Source organism: Colias croceus, chromosome 18 (genome assembly GCF_905220415.1).
Source record: "Colias croceus chromosome 18, ilColCroc2.1".
Taxonomy (NCBI): Eukaryota; Metazoa; Arthropoda; class Insecta; order Lepidoptera; family Pieridae; genus Colias; species Colias croceus.
In genome coordinates, this window is record NC_059554.1 from 3,066,433 (window position 1) to 3,084,172 (window position 17,740).

The following is a 17,740-nucleotide window of genomic DNA, read 5'->3' on the forward strand; positions in this document are numbered from 1 at the left end:
TAAATAACAATTAATTACTATTGAAGATATTGATGATGATGATGAAGTTTCAAGGAAATGCCTACTACAATTTACAAAATCTATTCTATACATATAACAAATCTGTAGAAGGGTCAATTCTGTACATTGAAAATATTGAAAAAATAAATACCAGGGGGTGTTACTGGATCGATACCAAACCCAAATATGTGTTTAAAAAATTTTTTGCCTGTCTGTCTGTCTGTATGTTCAGGCATCACGTGAAAACTAACGGTTCGATTTTGATGAAACTTGGTATAATTATACCTTATTATCCTGGGCGTAAAATAGGATACTTTTTATCCTGAAAAAATACGTAGAAAAAAATTAATCTTAATTTTTCAGTTTTATCCATAGACGTTCTGTAGAACAGCGAACACACGTTGCGTATTATTATAGGCCTAGCCGTATTTGGGTCCAATAGAAATTTATAAGATATCATTGTCAGAGTTACTCAAAATGGAGAAATAAACCGTCCGCGCGGATGTCGGTTTTCGGAGTCGCGGGCGGAAGCTAGAATCATAATAAGGCAGGATTTCAATAAGCATCGCCTTGCTGCGTCGATTCTAGTTGTTAATTAATTTAATAACTAGTTTAATTTAATGTGGAACATTGTTTCAAAATCAAGATGTGTAGAGACGGAGATTTTGTTGAGATCTTGATTTTCATTCTACCTCAGCTTGATAAAAAATTATATGGTACCTAACAGATGGTAACACCTTGAATTTGACTTGCAACCACGGCATGCAACGGAGTGACGGACTGTTGACATCTGTTGAGTGTCAATTGTCAGTTTTCGGACTCCGTATCACAGCTCCGTATCTACTTGTTGGAACTTTGAATTCTATTCTATTTCCAAAACTTAAAATTAATTAGGTCTAGGATAACATTAATTTATATCTAATCTTTATTTTATTATCATAATGGCGCGTGTGCTGGTTGGTGTTAAGCGAGTAATTGATTATGCAGTTAAAGTAAGTTTCAAAGTTCAAAGGTTACTTGTTGATACTTTTCAAGATCAAAATAAAGTTTTCATTATTAACTTTTTTAATTGAAAAAAAAATAGGTTAAAACTGTACTGAGTAACCCAATATCATTTACATTTTTCAATATAGATTAGGGTCAAACCAGACAAGAGCGGTGTTGTTACTGATGGGGTGAAGCACTCCATGAACCCTTTTGATGAGATCGCTATTGAAGAAGCTGTGAGGATGAAGGAAAAGAAGCTGGCCAGTGAAGTGATCGCCGTATCATGTGGCCCAGCGCAGTCGCAAGTATATTTGACACAAATAAAAAAAATGTATAATATAACCTCTTTATTATTCTTTTTTAAAATTCGTTTTCTCTATAGGAAACATTGAGGACAGCTTTAGCTATGGGAGCAGATAGAGCTATTCATGTGGAAGTAGCAGGAGCAGAGTATGAAACAATGCAGCCTCTGCATGTTGCCAAGATCCTCGCTAAACTATCACAAGATGAGAAAGCGGACTTAGTTATAGTAGGAAAACAGGTAATTATAACTATTTTTATGTTGGTATTTAAATTAAGTTATAATTAATTAAAAATAATAATGTATAATTAATAAACTGTTTTTTTATCTTGAATTTTTTATGTAAATAATTTATTTTTCTTTCAGGCAATTGATGATGACTCAAATCAAACTGCCCAAATGACTGCAGCGTTACTTGACTGGCCTCAAGGAACATTTGCATCAAAGGTAATCATTTTGTATTTAACAATATTAACAGTATTGTTAAAATATAATAAAAATATAACACTAAATCATGAAAAATGTTTTAAAATCAATCAGATTTTATTATATCCTTAATTTATTTTTACCAGAAACACTAAAAATTTCATATCACATTGCCTACACTCTAGTTATTTACATCAGATTAACATTGATAACCTCTATAAACAGATAACAGTTCTTGTGTATGATATTTTTGATTGTTCTAAGTTCTAACTAAATAATATTCAAACATTACATAATAAAATGTAAAATTAAGGAATTGTGTGTATTATAGGAAAAAATCATCATCAAACATGATTTAAAAATTTTCTATTCTGTAAAAAAAATCTCATTTATGAAGCATTTAAATGCTTTTAAAATAAATATCAAAATTTTGTTTATATTTTATTTCATTTTTTTCATGATGTAAATTCTAAATGTTTCAGGTAGAAAAAACAGACACAGGATTAACAATCACTAGAGAAATTGATGGTGGTCTTGAAGTCATTAAGACTAAAATGCCAGCTGTAATCAGTGCTGACCTGAGGTTGAACGAGCCCAGATATGCTACATTGCCTAATATTATGGTGTGTAGATTATTTATATATAACAACTTAATACAACAAAAAGAAATTATTAATCTCTGATTAAAATAAATTTTGAGACATAATATGTATGCACAGACATTATTTTAAACATCTCATGTATTTGAGACATCACATGAGTTGCTAATTTACCCATGTTGAAAAAATAACCAAAACACGAATGTGTATATGTGAATTCAATAAAAAAAAAATTGGTGTTATCTTATCAGTGTCCAGTGGCTTGATTTATTCGAAATTTATTGGTGTGCGTAAAATTAAACGAATTTACAATTTCAGAAAGCCAAAAAGAAGCCCATGAAGAAGGTTAGCGCCAAGGACCTTGGTGTGGACTTGTCGCCAAGGATCAAGGTATTGAGTGTCGAAGACCCTCCCGTCCGACAGGCCGGATCCGTCGTCCCAGACGTCGACACACTCGTCGCCAAACTTAAGGAAGGCGGACATGTTTAAACAGTAAATAAAAGCAATAAACCATACACAATCCTCTTTATTAACTCAAAATTATATCAGATTTCCACAGAATCATGTAGATGTATATTTTAATATAACCTGTTGTTGTACAAACGTGTTTTATTTGATTATCTCTTACCAAATGCAGTTCTTATACTTAATTTTATATTACATTAACAACTAAAATTTATTATACAATTATAATTCACTATCTCCTGTCGACGCCGAGTTAAAATCTATACTATGCTTAAAATTAAGAATGATCGGCAGTAAAAAACCAATAGGAACCTGGTCAAACATAGTGGGGCTCAACAAATTTAAAATCATGTTTTAATGCTTAAAATAGTGAAAACAATATGGTCTACGGACAATGCATAAAAATTATAAACTAAGTACATTTTGGCTATCTGTTGCGCTGGTAAAACTTGGTACAGACTCAGTGTAAACATAATACATAGTTCATTGATTGATTTTAAATCTCTTGGTAATAAACTGATTTAGTACAAAGCTTCGCCGCTATACGGCTCGTACCACACGATCTTGCCTTCGAGGCAGCCAGTAACAAGCAGGTGGTGCCGTGGACTGAACTTGGAGCTGACGACCAGGTCCTGGTGGATGCCGAGGCTCTGGCCCACGTCCCTCATCTGAGCCGGTCCATTGAGATCTTGTACGACGTGAGAGAGCTCACTGCAGTTGTCATTGAGTGCCAATAGACGCATACCTCTACCGAACGGCGAACATACCAGCCGACCGTCCGCGGAAAAACATAGTTCCTGTAAAGATATTTTGATGTGAGATGGTGAATGAATAGGTGCTGTTGATTAGACAATGAAATCCACTAAATGAAGTGAAGATCCACTTTATTCTACATTTATGCAAGTGTATAATACTTACATTTAACAATTAAACCCGCCACATAATAGGCTCTAGTCATTAATGACTAAAAGTTATTTTCAAACTACCACTGATTCGAAATGTCGTTAATTAAGAATTATCATAAAGATATTTAAATTAATTGTCTGCCTTACTGCTGTTTTATTTATAATCATCAAGATATATTTATGTCTATTTTAATAAGTTTTGTATATAAATGGTTTACTACTCAACCCGCCACATTTTATGGGATTTATAGTAGAGCCATTTTAATAGGCAACATTTGACAGTTCAACAAAATTCAACAACGTAACCTAGTAACGACGACACAGAATAACATGATATTTCGTTTTGTTAGAACTGCACATTTGCTTAACTTTTTTCAATTATGATTACATATTTATAATAATAATGACCGATACAAGTAATTTTAAGATTTCATTTTACTGATAAACCATACTAAACATAATAAACAATTTCTGAATTGAAGAACTGACGTCGCTACAATTTTGTGTCAATAAACCTTTTTTCTTTTTAAATACCAGAGACGTTACTCTAAAAATCGAAATCTGACATCTAGAATCGAATGCATTGATTACTTGTGAATAAAAATCATCATAAATTAATAAATTCGATTGACAAATGTTTCAAATCCGTATCGATTAATTCACTTTAATCGATGTTTGTAAGCAGGTTACCTCTCTTCGAAGATAAAATTGATAGACGTCAAATGTTGCCTATTAAATTGGCTCGACTATAATTATAAAACTAGCTAGGTATTATTTAGGAATATGAATCAATATCTACACGCACACAAAATTTCATACAAAACGGTCGGTATTTCATAAAAATTGATTGAAAATGAAAAATTATTTATTTTCAGCAAAACACAGGTAACAAAACCAATTATATGTTACCATATTGTTAAAAAACTTTGTTTTGAATAACTATTGATTCGAATTGAAAAATTATCTTTGTTTTCGGCAGCCTATTTAACGAAGACAAATGGGAGCGAAGCATTTATGAATAAGTTTCAAATAAATAAAAAATATTTATGAATAAGTCGCAAATAAAGTAGTTAAGGGTTAACCAGTTGTCTCTAGTATGGCGATTAGCATAAATATGTAAATGATATTACCTTAATGAACCCTCTGCCTTCATTCGTCTCCTCAATATAGTAGAGCAGTCGATCCACATTCTGCCGTATATGCTGTCTCCCGTCGAGCTCCTCGTCGCACGAGTCGCTGTCCCGCTCGCGCGCCGTGTTCGGCGTGTGGCCTGATGTGGACGGCATCATGCTGGAGTGTGATAGCGGTTATTGTGGATGGTGTTATGCAGTAGTGTCATTGTCACGTACCTACACGTAGCTAACAACAACATAGCTACGTGTACAACAGCTATTATATAGTTATACATATTTATCGCACATTAAAGAAGACCGGACCAGAACAATTAAAGTAAGTTAAACAGGCATTTAGTAAAGTAAAATAATAACTTTTAACAAAAATTTCATTTTTTTTTCAAGTTAATTTATTATCAAAGATATATTAAGAAGCAAGGTATTTTTTACTATCTACCATTATACCTGTGGAATATTTACCTATTACGTGATGTGTAATTACAACACGATTTTTTTATCGCTGACGACTGTCGCCAATGTTGGCGCCCAGACACGCCACGTGCTGCAAATCCGTATCACCTCGTACTCAAGCAGCGTGCTGCCCGTGCCGTGTCCAGCTCCCACTCACGTGTAGCCTAGCTGTAGACACAGCACTAGCTGCAAACCCGTATCATCTCACACCCAGCGGCATGCTGCCCGTGTTATGCCCAGCTCCCACTCACCTGTAGCCTGTAGACACGGCACAAGCTGTAGGCCCGTATCATCTCACACCCAGCGGCATGCTGCCCGTGTTATGCCCAGCTCCCACTCACCTGTAGCCTGTAGACACAGCACTAGCTGCAAACCCGTATCATCTCACACCCAGCGGCATGCTGCCCGTGTTATGCCCAGCTCCCACTCACGTGTAGCCTGTAGACACAGCACAAGCTGCAGGCCCGCACCAATCTCACCTGTAGCCGCTGTGTGCGGGGGCGAGCGGGGGCGGAGGCGCGGGTGCTAGTCGCGGCGGGGGGCGCGCGGGCCGCGGCCGCAGCGCCGACGGCGGCGTGATACCCGTGTTGATGCCGAGGATGCGCTGCATGTTGAAGTTGCGCCCCACTTGACCTCTACACCCGTAGTGTGTCATTGTAAAATTTTATCGTATTTGCTAGCATACAATCAAATAACGGTGGGTACGTCACGCTTTAAGTGCGAATATCGGATAAATGAGCGTAGGTAACAAAATATCGTGTTCGTAACCTATTCGTAAAAAATCTGATGTAAATTCAATAGTTACTTTTTCATAAATGTAAATGAAAAAAATTTTAAATATATTATCTATATGGCAAATAAAATAAATAATTTCGTTTTAATATTTCAAGAAACAAATTTTTTTTCACAATAAATGTGAGTTGATAGATACTTCATGTGAGCATACATTTTTTTAAATAAATCCATTATTATTTTAGACAAAATTAAAATTAAATACGAAAATAAGTAAGATAATTTTACCTGCTATACATTTCTTGAAGCATTCTATGTTGTTTGATCGTTATGGACGCCTCCCACACGTCATTTTGAATACTGGACAGTCCCTGGATAAAAATATATTATTATTACAAGTAAATTAATTATTTGAAAATAAAAGGGACTATAAACCAGATATGAAAACAGAAAAATACTAAAAGTACAAGAACATAATAAGATCTTTTATTTGTTTAGTAAAAATGTTGTAAAAAATGGAAAAAGAAATTATTATAATAGTACAACAGGCAAAATTATGTGCACAATTTAAACAATCCATCCAATTTATTGTATTTGCAACAAGTGTAACACAATTTAATTATGATATAACAACAAAAAATGAACAAGTGTATGCTCACAGAAAGCCTCCATCAACTCACCAACCCGAATCTCGCGGGGACAGGCTGGGGCGAAGCCTCGTTGGACGAGCCGGAGCTCGGCCCCGCCTCGGGCTCCGCCTCCTCGCGCTCCTGCCGCTCGCGGGACCGATCCACCGTTCTGATTATCAAACCCTCCATACATAAAAAGGAACATTTTTGTAACAACGCATGCCCTTAAGAATTTCATAAGTTGATTTTTCTATGTAGTTTGAATCCGAATTTTCTAAATATAGTACATATTTAATTTATAAAAAAAAAAAACATGAGGTGGGATTTGCACGTAGCTGTAGCAACGCCAGATCACTAGGCCAACCACTATCATGTTACTATTTACCTAAATTTACTTCACAGACTGTTAAAATAATGAATTATATAAATAAGTGCTTGTATTGTAGTTAATTAATTTGTCGTTAATTAATTTGTAGTGAATGCATTATATTTTTTAAAATATTTCAATTATTTACATGATACCTATGCACATTATATTGAAATACATAGTTATTAAATATTTACATATCTTCAGATTGATAACTATTTTAATTTTAAATTGTATAGTATTTTATAACACACTAAACACAGTCTAATTTTAACGGTGGGGGCGCTACTGTTTTCATAATCTGCATACACCTGTATTAATAAGTGAAAACAATTACACATACCGTAACACAGACACCATCGGCCGCGGCACAGCTGTATTTATAATAAATGATTATAACTCACAGTATGGGCGGCACGGAGTTCATCAGTCTGGGCGCAAGGGCAATATTGTTGTCAGAATTTATATATTTATATACCTTTTAGCTGTCCTGGCAAACTTAGTTCTTTCTTACTCTTATCACTAAGAGTAAGTGTATGAGAAATAGATTTTGGGCACACAAAACATAATGAGTATCGAATGAAACTTTGGCTTAGATCATCACATGGTAAATGTTGCACCGATGCTAATATAATATGGTTACCTGGAAGAGATTGCTTTTAAGCAATAAGGCCGCCTATTGTACACTTTTCCATTTTATGTATTCATTTATTTTATTTTACATGTACAATGAAGTGTCATAAATAAATAAATAAAAATAAATAATAAAACACAACTCACGGTATAGGCGGCACGGACGCCATGGGGCGTGGCACGCGGTAGGGGCGCGTGCGGCGGCGCGGCGTGCGGCGCGGTGCGGGGCGGCGCGGCGCGGGCGGCGGCGGCGAGCTGTCCCGCACGCTCTTGTCGCGCGAGCTTACCGGTTGGATGTCGTGGATGCACGACCACTGGGAAACGACAACATGTTTACGTTTTATTTCCTCAGTTAGTCAGTTGTGTAAACATAATTCATAAGTAACAAGCTATGTTTAGAAAAAAATGTAGTTTGTGATTTGTGAATAAACCAAACAGTTCATGCTTCTTATTTGTTATAATCTAGGCGTGTCATACTTCCATTGCAGACTGACTTATTAAAACTTCAGTGTATTAATATAATAAATCGAAATTTAACTTTGTAATCTGGGTTTTATTTACTAAAAACCCAGCACAATAAACATTCTAGAATCACAATCATTTTATGTGTATGATTAAAAGTAACCAATAGTTTTACTTCAAATGCAATATTTCTTAAATTTTTCATACAGCCTTCATTAAGAATTAACCACAACCAAGACCACATTTTTGTTTACTCACCTCAGATCTGTCATCATGGCTTATGTTTCTGCTTAATGCACTCCAACCTTGAGGATGAATCTGGAAATATATAAGGTAAAAGTGATATCCATAAGTTAAAAATTGAATCGTGTTTTATTTATTACAATTAATTTTTTTTAAAACAAAGAAAATCAACAAAAGTGATCTCTGCCAGGCAACCATGGGGAGTTAGGTAAAAAAGAGAAATATGTACTTAGTCCAAAGTTACTTTATTTATTAATATTGAAAAATCTAAAACTCACCTGAAGAGCGCTAACAACCTCAGCATCATTCCCTTCAGGAAAGTCGGACACAAATTCAACTCTGTTTTCAGTTCTTTTTGGGTCAAATAGATGATCATACATAGCAGCTATCGGAATTAATTGCTGGCTCATTTGCATCAACCTATATAAATTTGGCTGAAATATAAATAAAATTTAGGCTCACCTTTTATGTAGTATACAAAATGTATTATATAGAAAAGATTTAAATTTCTATTATATTTAAGGCTGAAAAAAAAGTACCAATAGCATTTTTTTCTGCATACATTCTTAGGTCATGATATTAATGCTTGCTTGTTTTCTAGCTTATCATTTTACTCACATAACGTATAGTTTATTATATTCTCAAACAAAAAATGATTTTCTAAGTATATGAGATTTTCAATGCCTTAATGTGCATGCTATAAAAAAAATCTTTACCTTAAATCCATGCAAGTCCTGTGCTAACGTCAACAAATTTAGGTCATGGATAATAACAAGTAGTCCTCCTGTAGTGCACATCACCATTTGCCTTGCGTCTGGTGACAAGCGACATCTCATCAAACCAGGCGCATGAAATACTCTTTGGTATACCAGATTAAATTCTGTATATGAATTGATGTCCCATGTAAATATACTGCCATCGAGCCCCGATGTGACTAGTAATTTGTCTTTTACGGAAAATTCTATATTTTTCACCCACTTGGAATGGCCAAGCAGTGATCTTATCTTTTTCTTCAGATGTCTGACGTCCCACAAGGCTATTGTTGTGTCGTCTGAACATGTCGCAAACATTCTTCCATCTAAAAATCTGTGGTTATAGCAATATTATTAATTTGTTCAAATTGAAGTCCCATACACTTTACAAATTATTACAGTTCAACTTTACTGTTACAAATTTAATAAATTCTAAAGATTAAACATTTTTTTAATTTAGTTTGGATATTTTTTTAGCATTAACTAGAAGCTGTATTTTTTAAAATTGAATATGTACGGTATTTTAATAATATTTTTCAATGGACACTCCATGTAAATCAATATACTGAGAACTAATCATCACAACCAAATCAAATAAGAACATATCTACTAATATACTTACTTAACACAATTAACACAATCTGAATGAGCTCCATTTACTGAATGCATCCTTTGGTGAGTAAGTGGATCAAATATTTGAATAGACTTTCTTTCACAAGCTGCTACTAAGAGAGACCTATAAAGTAATATAAGTAGATAAGAGTATTTTATTTCACATATTTATGTATTTATGAATTAAATCTATATGTTGAATGTTATTCAATTAGGGTGTTTTTTCAGTGTAAATATGTTATGCTGTATATTTACGACTGTAGTTTCGTGACAAGAATGTAAATATGATTTTAACCAAGGTTATATATATTTTCGTCTTACCCGTCTGGGGAAAATTCAAGGTTGAATACACCACCCGTGGGAAGAGCGTTGTACTGATCGCAGTCCCAGGACGCTATGGGTTTCATACCACAATAGAGACTACGGGCCATTGCATCCCCAGCACCAATTGGTTTTTGGAACCCACATTCTCTTTGTATCATACGATAAGGACTGAACGCTGAGTATTTTGCCATAAAGCTATCTTGGAAACACTTCGTGCCCATTTTGATTAAAATAATTAAACGGAATATACAAAAGGCGTTAAGTACACGGCATAGCAGTAGAAATAAAATGCAACCTAAGTTTTAATATTGTTTGTTTCACATGTTATTTTGGAAAAATGCTAAATTCCAATGAAAAGTTTATACTTTATTGACAATTTGACAGTTAAAGATGATAACCAGCTGACATGAAGTCGGTTGAACTGTCATTATTGATTATACAGATAAAATATTTATCCAGTTAAATTAAATATACAGACAGATAATAAATAATGCAAGACTAGACTTCTAGCACATGTTTATATATCTGTGACTTCTAGAAATGACCATCCATTTATAACTTAGATTTATAATATTCCCGCATCTACTGGCATTTTTAAGAATGAGACCCTACGTGCGCACGGTTTCTCTACCGAATCGGTTTTTTGCAGGATTCGGTTTGTACTAGTATTTCAATGAATGAGTTCACACATGCATTCGGCTTCAAGACACGGCAAAAATACCGGATTTTGCTTAAATTTAAATCCGATTATGCGGCTAGGGCTACACACCAATCCGGCCGTACTACATAATTTCAGATCCGTAGACTTTCTTCTAATAATAAATAACATTATTAACAACTAATATATTCAATTTATTGAAGTGTTTGTTTATATAAAAAATGAAACACAGCTATATTCAAAATCATCAAATTTAATCAAAATGTCACTGTATATTGATTTCATTATGATAAATTATTATATACAGTAAACATTAATTTCACTTAATTTATATTAATTTATTAAAATTATTTCAGAAATAATGCAATTTTTTCAATCATGCTACCATGTGCTAGGTGGCAGAAGTCCATTTGGTGGGGGAATGTTTCCACTTTGCAAAACATTTTGTAAGAAAACTTCTAATCTTGTTTTAGGACCACCTTCATCAATATTCTGTAAAATATTCAGATAGTCCGTACTTATTAGTTTAATTATTTTTGTAAACTGCTTTCCATAGTATCTATAGAACTCGGAACCACATACTGTAAAAAAATCATGCAATAATGTGGCACAAATATCAGGTTCAGGTTTTAAATTGATAAATGAAGCCAGCCACTGCCATCCAAATTTTAAGCTGTGGGGATTTGAAGCTCTTATAAAAGAGGGCATCTTAGCAATCCAAATGGCACATCTCAGCCTGAATATACCAGACATTCTTTTCAGAAACTTATCCTGTTTTTCAACAACATCATCAGTGTAGGTGTAACCTCTAGATAAATAGAATTCTTTATCTGTTTGTCCCTCTTTTTGTGGCAAAAACATGGGTACTAAATATGGACATTGTTGGTGAAAGTATGCTTCTAAGAGTTTACCAAATTCCGGAAATTCAAACCATAATACAACAGTCACAGCTGCTAAAGGAAATGCAGCCTCAGGTTTACTGGATACAAGAAGGTCACCTTGTCTCACAATTTTCTTAGCCAGTAAAGCTGTACAGTAATAAAGACCTTCAGGATGTTGTGAAGCAGATACATATGCATCTGATATTTGCACCCTTTCTCCTCTAAGTAAATTAGCTAATTTTTCCAATGTTTTCTTCATATGTGAACCGCTTACAGATGATAAAGTATTCACTGGTGTATTTACAGCTTTCTGACAATCAAATCTAAACTTCTTCATATTACTATCTTCGAGGAGTCCCTTATATTTATTTTCATATTCAAATAAAAATCTTTGTAGTTCTGAATAATATGTGTAGTTCTTTTCTGAATAAAACAAGGGTCCTGATCTTTTTGCAACCTCTTTAGCTTCTTGTTGTTTCTTTAATAATTCCTCTTCTTTTGCTTTTTGTTCTTCCAATTCTTTCTTCTTAATTTCCTCTTCTTGTTGTTTCTTTATTTGCTGCTCACTTTTAAGAGTATTGAGATCTTCTATTATTTTTGCTTTTATATTCTCCATATTTGAAGTCAAGATCTCCGCTTGCTTCACTTCTTTGTCTGTGATTTGACCACTCTTACAATAATCCATGATTTTAGACATATTGCTAAGAATAGTTTGTATTGAAGAAGAGTATTTACTAACAACATCTTCAGACTGTTCAATACTCATAATTTCATTAGAACAAATTAATATTTTTGTGTGGCTATCCGTAATATTGGCATACCTAGTTGTAGCTTTATTGGTTTCTTCAAGTAGTCTGTTCATGTTTTCAATAGTGTCCCGACTAATGAAAGACTGATATTTCTGTTCATCTAATTTTGCTTTTTCTAGAACTGACATATTATCATTCTCTTTGAGCTGCTTGATCATTTGCAATTTACGAGCTCTTAATTCAAGAGATTTGCGTTCATAATCTTCACTTTGTTTTTTCCAGTAACTGCGCATGGTTTCCGCATGTTTAGCTCTCATATTTTCAATTTTATTTTTAAACCATAACTCGGATGACTCTTGCAAAGAAGCTTCATACCTTTTGAGTAATAAAGTATATCGCAAATCTTCACCAAGCTTATCTTCTAACAAATTGATTACTTCTTCTGGCTGTTCAGGTTGTTCCTCCTGTATAGTTACAGTTTTTTTTAATGGGCTTCGTGGACCTATTGTTACCTCTTTCACTTGAGGACTAATTTCTGCAGCCTTTGTTAACGCTGAAATACGTAGCCGCTCAAATCCTGCGAGTTGATCTAAAATACTAATATCCCCATATTTAGAACTGCTTCTACATCGAGGTGAATTTTCAATACTTGAAAAAGAGTCTTCCATTTTGGGAATTAAGCTCTTGAATCAATAGTTCGATGAACCAACTGTCCATAAATCTTCGTGGAATTTTAGAACTTGCTTATTTGCCAAATAAAAATAATTTTATTTTGAACATTACTACCAACTTTGTAGTTTGTATTGCGCCTTGCGGGTAAAATGTAAATGTCAATTGTTGACACTTGACACATGGTTGATACAGATTAACAAAGCGTCAGATTACAATGGTGATCACACCACAGATAACTTTATACTAGTGGCATGTTTGCCACTCGTTTGCCACTAGTAGACCTCGGACTGTTTTTAAAATATAAATATAGTCTTAAGGCTGAAGCGACGCTCGATGGTGTTTAACCATATACAACATACGAAGAACCTAGCCATCGTGCGTTCCAAAAATATTGACGCACGAGACCGAGCGGTTTACGCTGTAATCGCTCGCTCGCGTTCATCATCCAACGCGTGTTTGAGTGTGTTTGAGATATTAATAAGTAGGTATATTACTTGTCTGTGTGAGGTATTTGAACGAAGCATGGACTTAAAAACAGTCTCAGCAGTCAGCTCTGCTGTCTACTGCTACAGTAGGTACCTACATAGACTTTTGGCGCGAAATTATGACATTAGTTTTGACAACCAGCTGATGAACTCTGAACTGATGTTTCAGTACCTACCTATGATTTTGAAAAGTTTACTGTTTACAGTTTACAACACTCTGGATGTTGAAAGGGATGTGAAAAAGGGATATCTTCATTCATAACTTTAATTACAATGGTACTTCAAAATACCGGTAAATATAAAGCTGATAAAAGTGATGCTTATGGACGGAGAGAGCCAGGATCCTCGTCCGGGCCAAGGTAAATGTTATTCAGTCTCCTTTACGCTTCTTCACAATAAAAATAGAATATAATAAACAATAAATTATAAGTACTATGTATATTACAGAGAGGAGTCTTCAGAATCACGAATTCGGATAGCAATAGAAAATGATAGAATCGACTCAAAGTATGGATTCGATAGAGTTCGTGATACAAAAGAACGTACCGGTTATCTTATTAATATGCATACGGTGAGTTTATTAGCCTAACATTAATTATAAATCCTCAGAATTTTTATAGCATCAATTCAACTTATTTTGTTCTACAGAATTTCTGGACTTAGTATAACCATTTGCATACTTTAAAATAATCTCATAAATATTATATTTTTAATCTTCATTTAATATGCATTTTCTTTAGTTTTCCTGTATTCATTCATGTTTAATTATCATTAATGAATGCTCAAATTCTCATCCTTATAAATTTGAAGTAAAAGTTAATTAATATTGTTTTTTCATATTAATAGAGTGGTTAGAATTCCTTTTATTTTTCAATTAATTCTATTAATTTTTGCAGGCTGAAGTACTTGATGAAGATAAGAGGCTAGTTGCAGCCATGGATTACTATTTCATTGAGATGGATGGTGCAAGGTTCAAGATATCCTTGACTTTTCAACCCTACTTCTTGATAATGGCCCGTAAGGAGTGTGAACAGGAAGTTATACAGTACTTGTCTAAGAAATTTGCTGGCACTATACATAAGATAGAAGTTATTGAAAAGGAAGATCTGGATTTGGTTAGTAACTAAATTACATCAGTAACTTAAAAATATGAGCAGGAGGAGGATTATTTATAAATACTTTATTGCACTTAAAGATAAAAAATAAAAAATACAGACACTTAAGTATTACTTACACTAAGTACAATTAGCGGTCTTATTGCTTAGAAGAGTACTTATGTATAAGCAATAATTTATCTAATCTAAACATTTTAATAAAATTGTTTAGTAAGAAATTTATTTTCATTGTGATACATAAATTGACTTGTAATTTTCAGTTAAATCACCTCTCAGGTTTAAAACAGCGCTACATAAAACTATCATTCATGTCCCAAAACGAAATGATGAAAGTGAGAAGGGAAATATTGACAGCGGTGAATAAAAATAAAGAGCGAGAGAAGAAAGATGCAATCTATGCTGAAATGTTAACAAACGCACTTACAAGTGCTGCAGCTATCGAGCATGCTAAAAAAACTACAGATCATATGGAGAATATTCTGGACATACGGTAAAATATTTGACATTTAATAACTAATTATACTAAATTTTTTTTTTTTTTTTTTTTTTTTTTTAATCTCCTCTAAACCTGCAATCTGCCTTATTAAGCATTAAGCTGGTGGTTAAAAGTTTTAATGTTGGCATGCATGGCAAACGCCCAGTGGCATCTCCATATAATATTTTCTATGATCAAGGTGAGTCTGATTCTACGGTGGAAGGAGGTCTTGAGGAGCTCTCCGTTTTATGCGCTTAAAAGTGCGAGTGGGCTCCATCATGTTCCAGACAAGTACGTTGGGATGATTTTTTATACGGCTTTTATATGTCTTAAGTTTCTTGAGAATTTCCTCTCTAACAGTTGGAATAAACAAGTCACGGTGAAGATGGCAATTGCTAATGAACCACGGGGCCCCAGATATGATACGAAGTATTTTTGACTGGAAACGTTGTATAATTTCCAGATTAGAGTGAGCTGCGGTGCCCCAAAGTTCAACTCCATATGACCAAATTGGTTTGAGGATAGACTTGTATAAAAGAAGTTTGTTGTTCAGTGAAAGGCCAGAGTTACGTGCCAAGAGCCAGTACAATTTGCGAAACTGTACACTAAGAGCTTTCCTTTTTGTGAATATATGTTTCTTCCATGTAAGACGTCTGTCCAAGTATATACCCAAGTAACGCACATCTTCTGACTGAGGAATTGTTATTCCGTTAAGTTGAACGGGTGGACAAGTATCGCGTCTAAGGGTAAATGTCACTTGCACCGACTTCGTTTCGTTGGCTTTTATTCTCCAGTCTTTAAGCCAAACTGAGACATCATTTAAGCTTTGCTGTAACATTTCCGAGGCAGATACAGGATCCTCATGCATTGCGATGAGAGCAGTATCGTCAGCAAATGTTCCAACGAGGACATTTTCTTTAGTCGGTAAGTCATAAGTATATATTAGATATAATACAGGACCCATTACGCTGCCCTGTGGAACACCAGCCTTAATTTCGTAGAGATTTGTTCTGTCGTCTCCATGCTTAACATAGAAGTGTCGTTGTTGAAGATATGACTTTATGATTAGGTAGTAGTTTATAGGTAAAGCTTGGAATATTTTATAAAGAAGACCCTCATGCCATACACGATCGAATGCCTGCGAAATGTCCAAAAATGCTGCTGAACATACTAAATTAAATATTAATAAATTATATATGTTGATAAGTCACAATTAACTATTGTTATACGAATGTGTTCTAATGAAAATAGGATTTTAACTGTAACATATTTATTAAATACTAGCCGTGCCGAGCGGTTTCACCTGCGTGGCTCTTCTCGTGTTGGTCTTAGTGTGATAATATATAGCCTATATTACTCGTGGATAATGTAGCTTTCGAATGGTGAAATAATTTTTAAAATCGGTCCAGTAGTTTATGAGCCTATTCATTACAATCAAACAAACAAACAAAGTTTTCCTCTTTATAATATTAGTGTAGATTTGTTCTCTGCATATTCTTTTTGGCAATTTTAAAGAAACTTTTGTGTCTTAATGTGAATTATATAATGTTCTAGATTTAAAACAAATAAACACAAACAAAGCCGTAAGGTAGAAGCTAGTTATAATTAATTATCTTTATCTCATTTCAGAGAACATGATGTCCCATACCATGTAAGGGTATCAATCGACATGAAGATATTCTGTGGAACCTGGTACACTGTGAAGTCCAGAGGCACAGAAACACCGATATTCACAAAACGAGAAGATCTGCTTGAAAGACCGGATCCAATTGTCCTGGCGTTTGATATTGAAACTACGAAATTACCTTTGAAATTCCCTGACTCACAAACAGATCAAATTATGATGATATCATACATGATTGACGGTCAGGGGTATTTGATTACGAATAGGGAAATAATATCAACTGACGTGGAAGATTTTGAATACACACCAAAACCTGAGTTTGAAGGGTAATATTTGTTTTATTGAAAATTAAAAACAAATTGGTTTTTTGTGTAACAGAATTTGCTATGTTATGTATTTATTTTTACCTTATAATGATTTTTTAAACATTTATTTATATTTTTTACAGGCAATTTATTATATTCAATGAAGTAAATGAGTTAGCGTTGATACAAAAGTTTTTTGATCACATAATGGATGTGAAGCCCCATATTTTTGTTACTTACAACGGTAACTATTTATTTCTTTTTCATTCCTTTTAAGAGCGAAGTTATAAAGAATTTCCGTTTTTAATAATATAGATTTTGCTATTAAATCTTATAAAAAAATATTTTAATAGTTAAATTATTAATTTTTAGGTGATTTCTTCGATTGGCCATTCGTCGAGGCTCGAGCAGCGATACTAGGGCTTGATATGAAGCAAGAGATCGGTTTCAGTAAGATAGCCGCTAGAGACGGCACCTACGCGTGTAGACCTGCTATGCATATGGACTGTTTATGGTAATTATGTCGAGATTCTTGTGATATTGTTGAATAGATATTTTTGTATTTTTTTTTTGTTTTTGAAAATATTTGGATAAATGAAATAAGTGTATGTTTTGTAAACGTCGCTGTATCGTGTTTTTCTTTGTAATTTAGGAAGGGTCTTTGTCTAATGTTTGTGAAATCAAGAAAAGTTCATTCACCCATGCATGATTTTTTATTTGCACTGGTCATACATAACCTATGAATGTTTCAAAATG

General features: G+C 34.0%; 4 protein-coding genes across 6 annotated transcripts in view; 2 read left to right on the forward strand and 2 right to left on the reverse strand.

Annotated features, from left to right (window-relative positions):
- The first annotated feature begins 832 nt into the window (after positions 1-832).
- Positions 833-2,912, forward strand: LOC123699677 (electron transfer flavoprotein subunit beta). Its single transcript, XM_045646686.1, has 6 exons — positions 833-992; positions 1,134-1,292; positions 1,370-1,528; positions 1,655-1,735; positions 2,197-2,337; positions 2,632-2,912. The coding sequence occupies exons 1-6, from the start codon at positions 942-944 to the stop codon at positions 2,800-2,802; spliced, it is 762 nt and encodes a 253-aa protein (XP_045502642.1). The 5' UTR covers positions 833-941; the 3' UTR covers positions 2,803-2,912.
- On the reverse strand, positions 2,822-10,403 carry LOC123699676 (DDB1- and CUL4-associated factor 10 homolog). Of its 3 annotated transcripts, XM_045646683.1 has the most exons (11): positions 10,018-10,403; positions 9,707-9,820; positions 9,049-9,418; positions 8,611-8,766; positions 8,348-8,407; positions 7,775-7,941; positions 6,679-6,796; positions 6,287-6,369; positions 5,746-5,901; positions 4,814-4,973; positions 2,822-3,575 (listed from the first exon to the last, which is right to left on the reverse strand). In XM_045646683.1, exons 1-11 carry the CDS (start codon positions 10,239-10,241, stop codon positions 3,300-3,302), a joined length of 1,884 nt encoding a protein of 627 aa, XP_045502639.1. In that variant the 5' UTR covers positions 10,242-10,403; the 3' UTR covers positions 2,822-3,299. The 3 variants fall into 3 exon arrangements, with proteins under 3 accessions (XP_045502639.1, XP_045502640.1, XP_045502641.1); XM_045646684.1 differs by lacking the exon at positions 5,746-5,901; XM_045646685.1 differs by lacking the exons at positions 5,746-5,901; positions 6,287-6,369; positions 6,679-6,796.
- Positions 10,404-10,913: 510 nt separating this feature from the next.
- Positions 10,914-13,123, reverse strand: LOC123699754 (mRNA export factor Gle1). The gene has a single exon (XM_045646773.1). The coding sequence runs from the start codon at positions 12,974-12,976 to the stop codon at positions 11,060-11,062; it is 1,917 nt and encodes a 638-aa protein (XP_045502729.1). The 5' UTR covers positions 12,977-13,123; the 3' UTR covers positions 10,914-11,059.
- Positions 13,124-13,627: 504 nt separating this feature from the next.
- The window catches only part of LOC123699646 (DNA polymerase epsilon catalytic subunit 1), a 34,886-nt gene continuing 30,773 nt past the window's right edge, over positions 13,628-17,740 (forward strand). Inside the window, exons 1-7 of the mRNA XM_045646642.1 lie at positions 13,628-13,824; positions 13,913-14,036; positions 14,362-14,580; positions 14,841-15,070; positions 16,685-17,005; positions 17,128-17,228; positions 17,357-17,498. Of these exons, the coding sequence (XP_045502598.1) occupies positions 13,739-13,824; positions 13,913-14,036; positions 14,362-14,580; positions 14,841-15,070; positions 16,685-17,005; positions 17,128-17,228; positions 17,357-17,498 (1,223 nt within the window). The 5' untranslated portion in view covers positions 13,628-13,738. The remainder of the gene's footprint in view (positions 13,825-13,912; positions 14,037-14,361; positions 14,581-14,840; positions 15,071-16,684; positions 17,006-17,127; positions 17,229-17,356; positions 17,499-17,740) is intronic.

Coding starts and splice junctions, on each gene's coding strand:
- LOC123699677 (XM_045646686.1), top strand. CDS start 942: ATGGCGCGTGTGCTGGTTGGTGTTAAGCGAGTAATTGATTATGCAGTT. Junction 993..1,133: donor TAATTGATTATGCAGTTAAA/GTAAGTTTCAAA, acceptor TTTTCAATATAG/ATTAGGGTCAAACCAGACAA. Junction 1,529..1,654: donor TAGTTATAGTAGGAAAACAG/GTAATTATAACT, acceptor TTTTTCTTTCAG/GCAATTGATGATGACTCAAA.
- LOC123699676 (XM_045646683.1), bottom strand. CDS start 10,241: ATGGGCACGAAGTGTTTCCAAGATAGCTTTATGGCAAAATACTCAGCG. Junction 8,408..8,610: donor AGGTTGTTAGCGCTCTTCAG/GTGAGTTTTAGA, acceptor ATATATTTCCAG/ATTCATCCTCAAGGTTGGAG. Junction 4,974..5,745: donor CCCGCACACAGCGGCTACAG/GTGAGATTGGTG, acceptor ATCACACTCCAG/CATGATGCCGTCCACATCAG.
- LOC123699754 (XM_045646773.1), bottom strand. CDS start 12,976: ATGGAAGACTCTTTTTCAAGTATTGAAAATTCACCTCGATGTAGAAGC.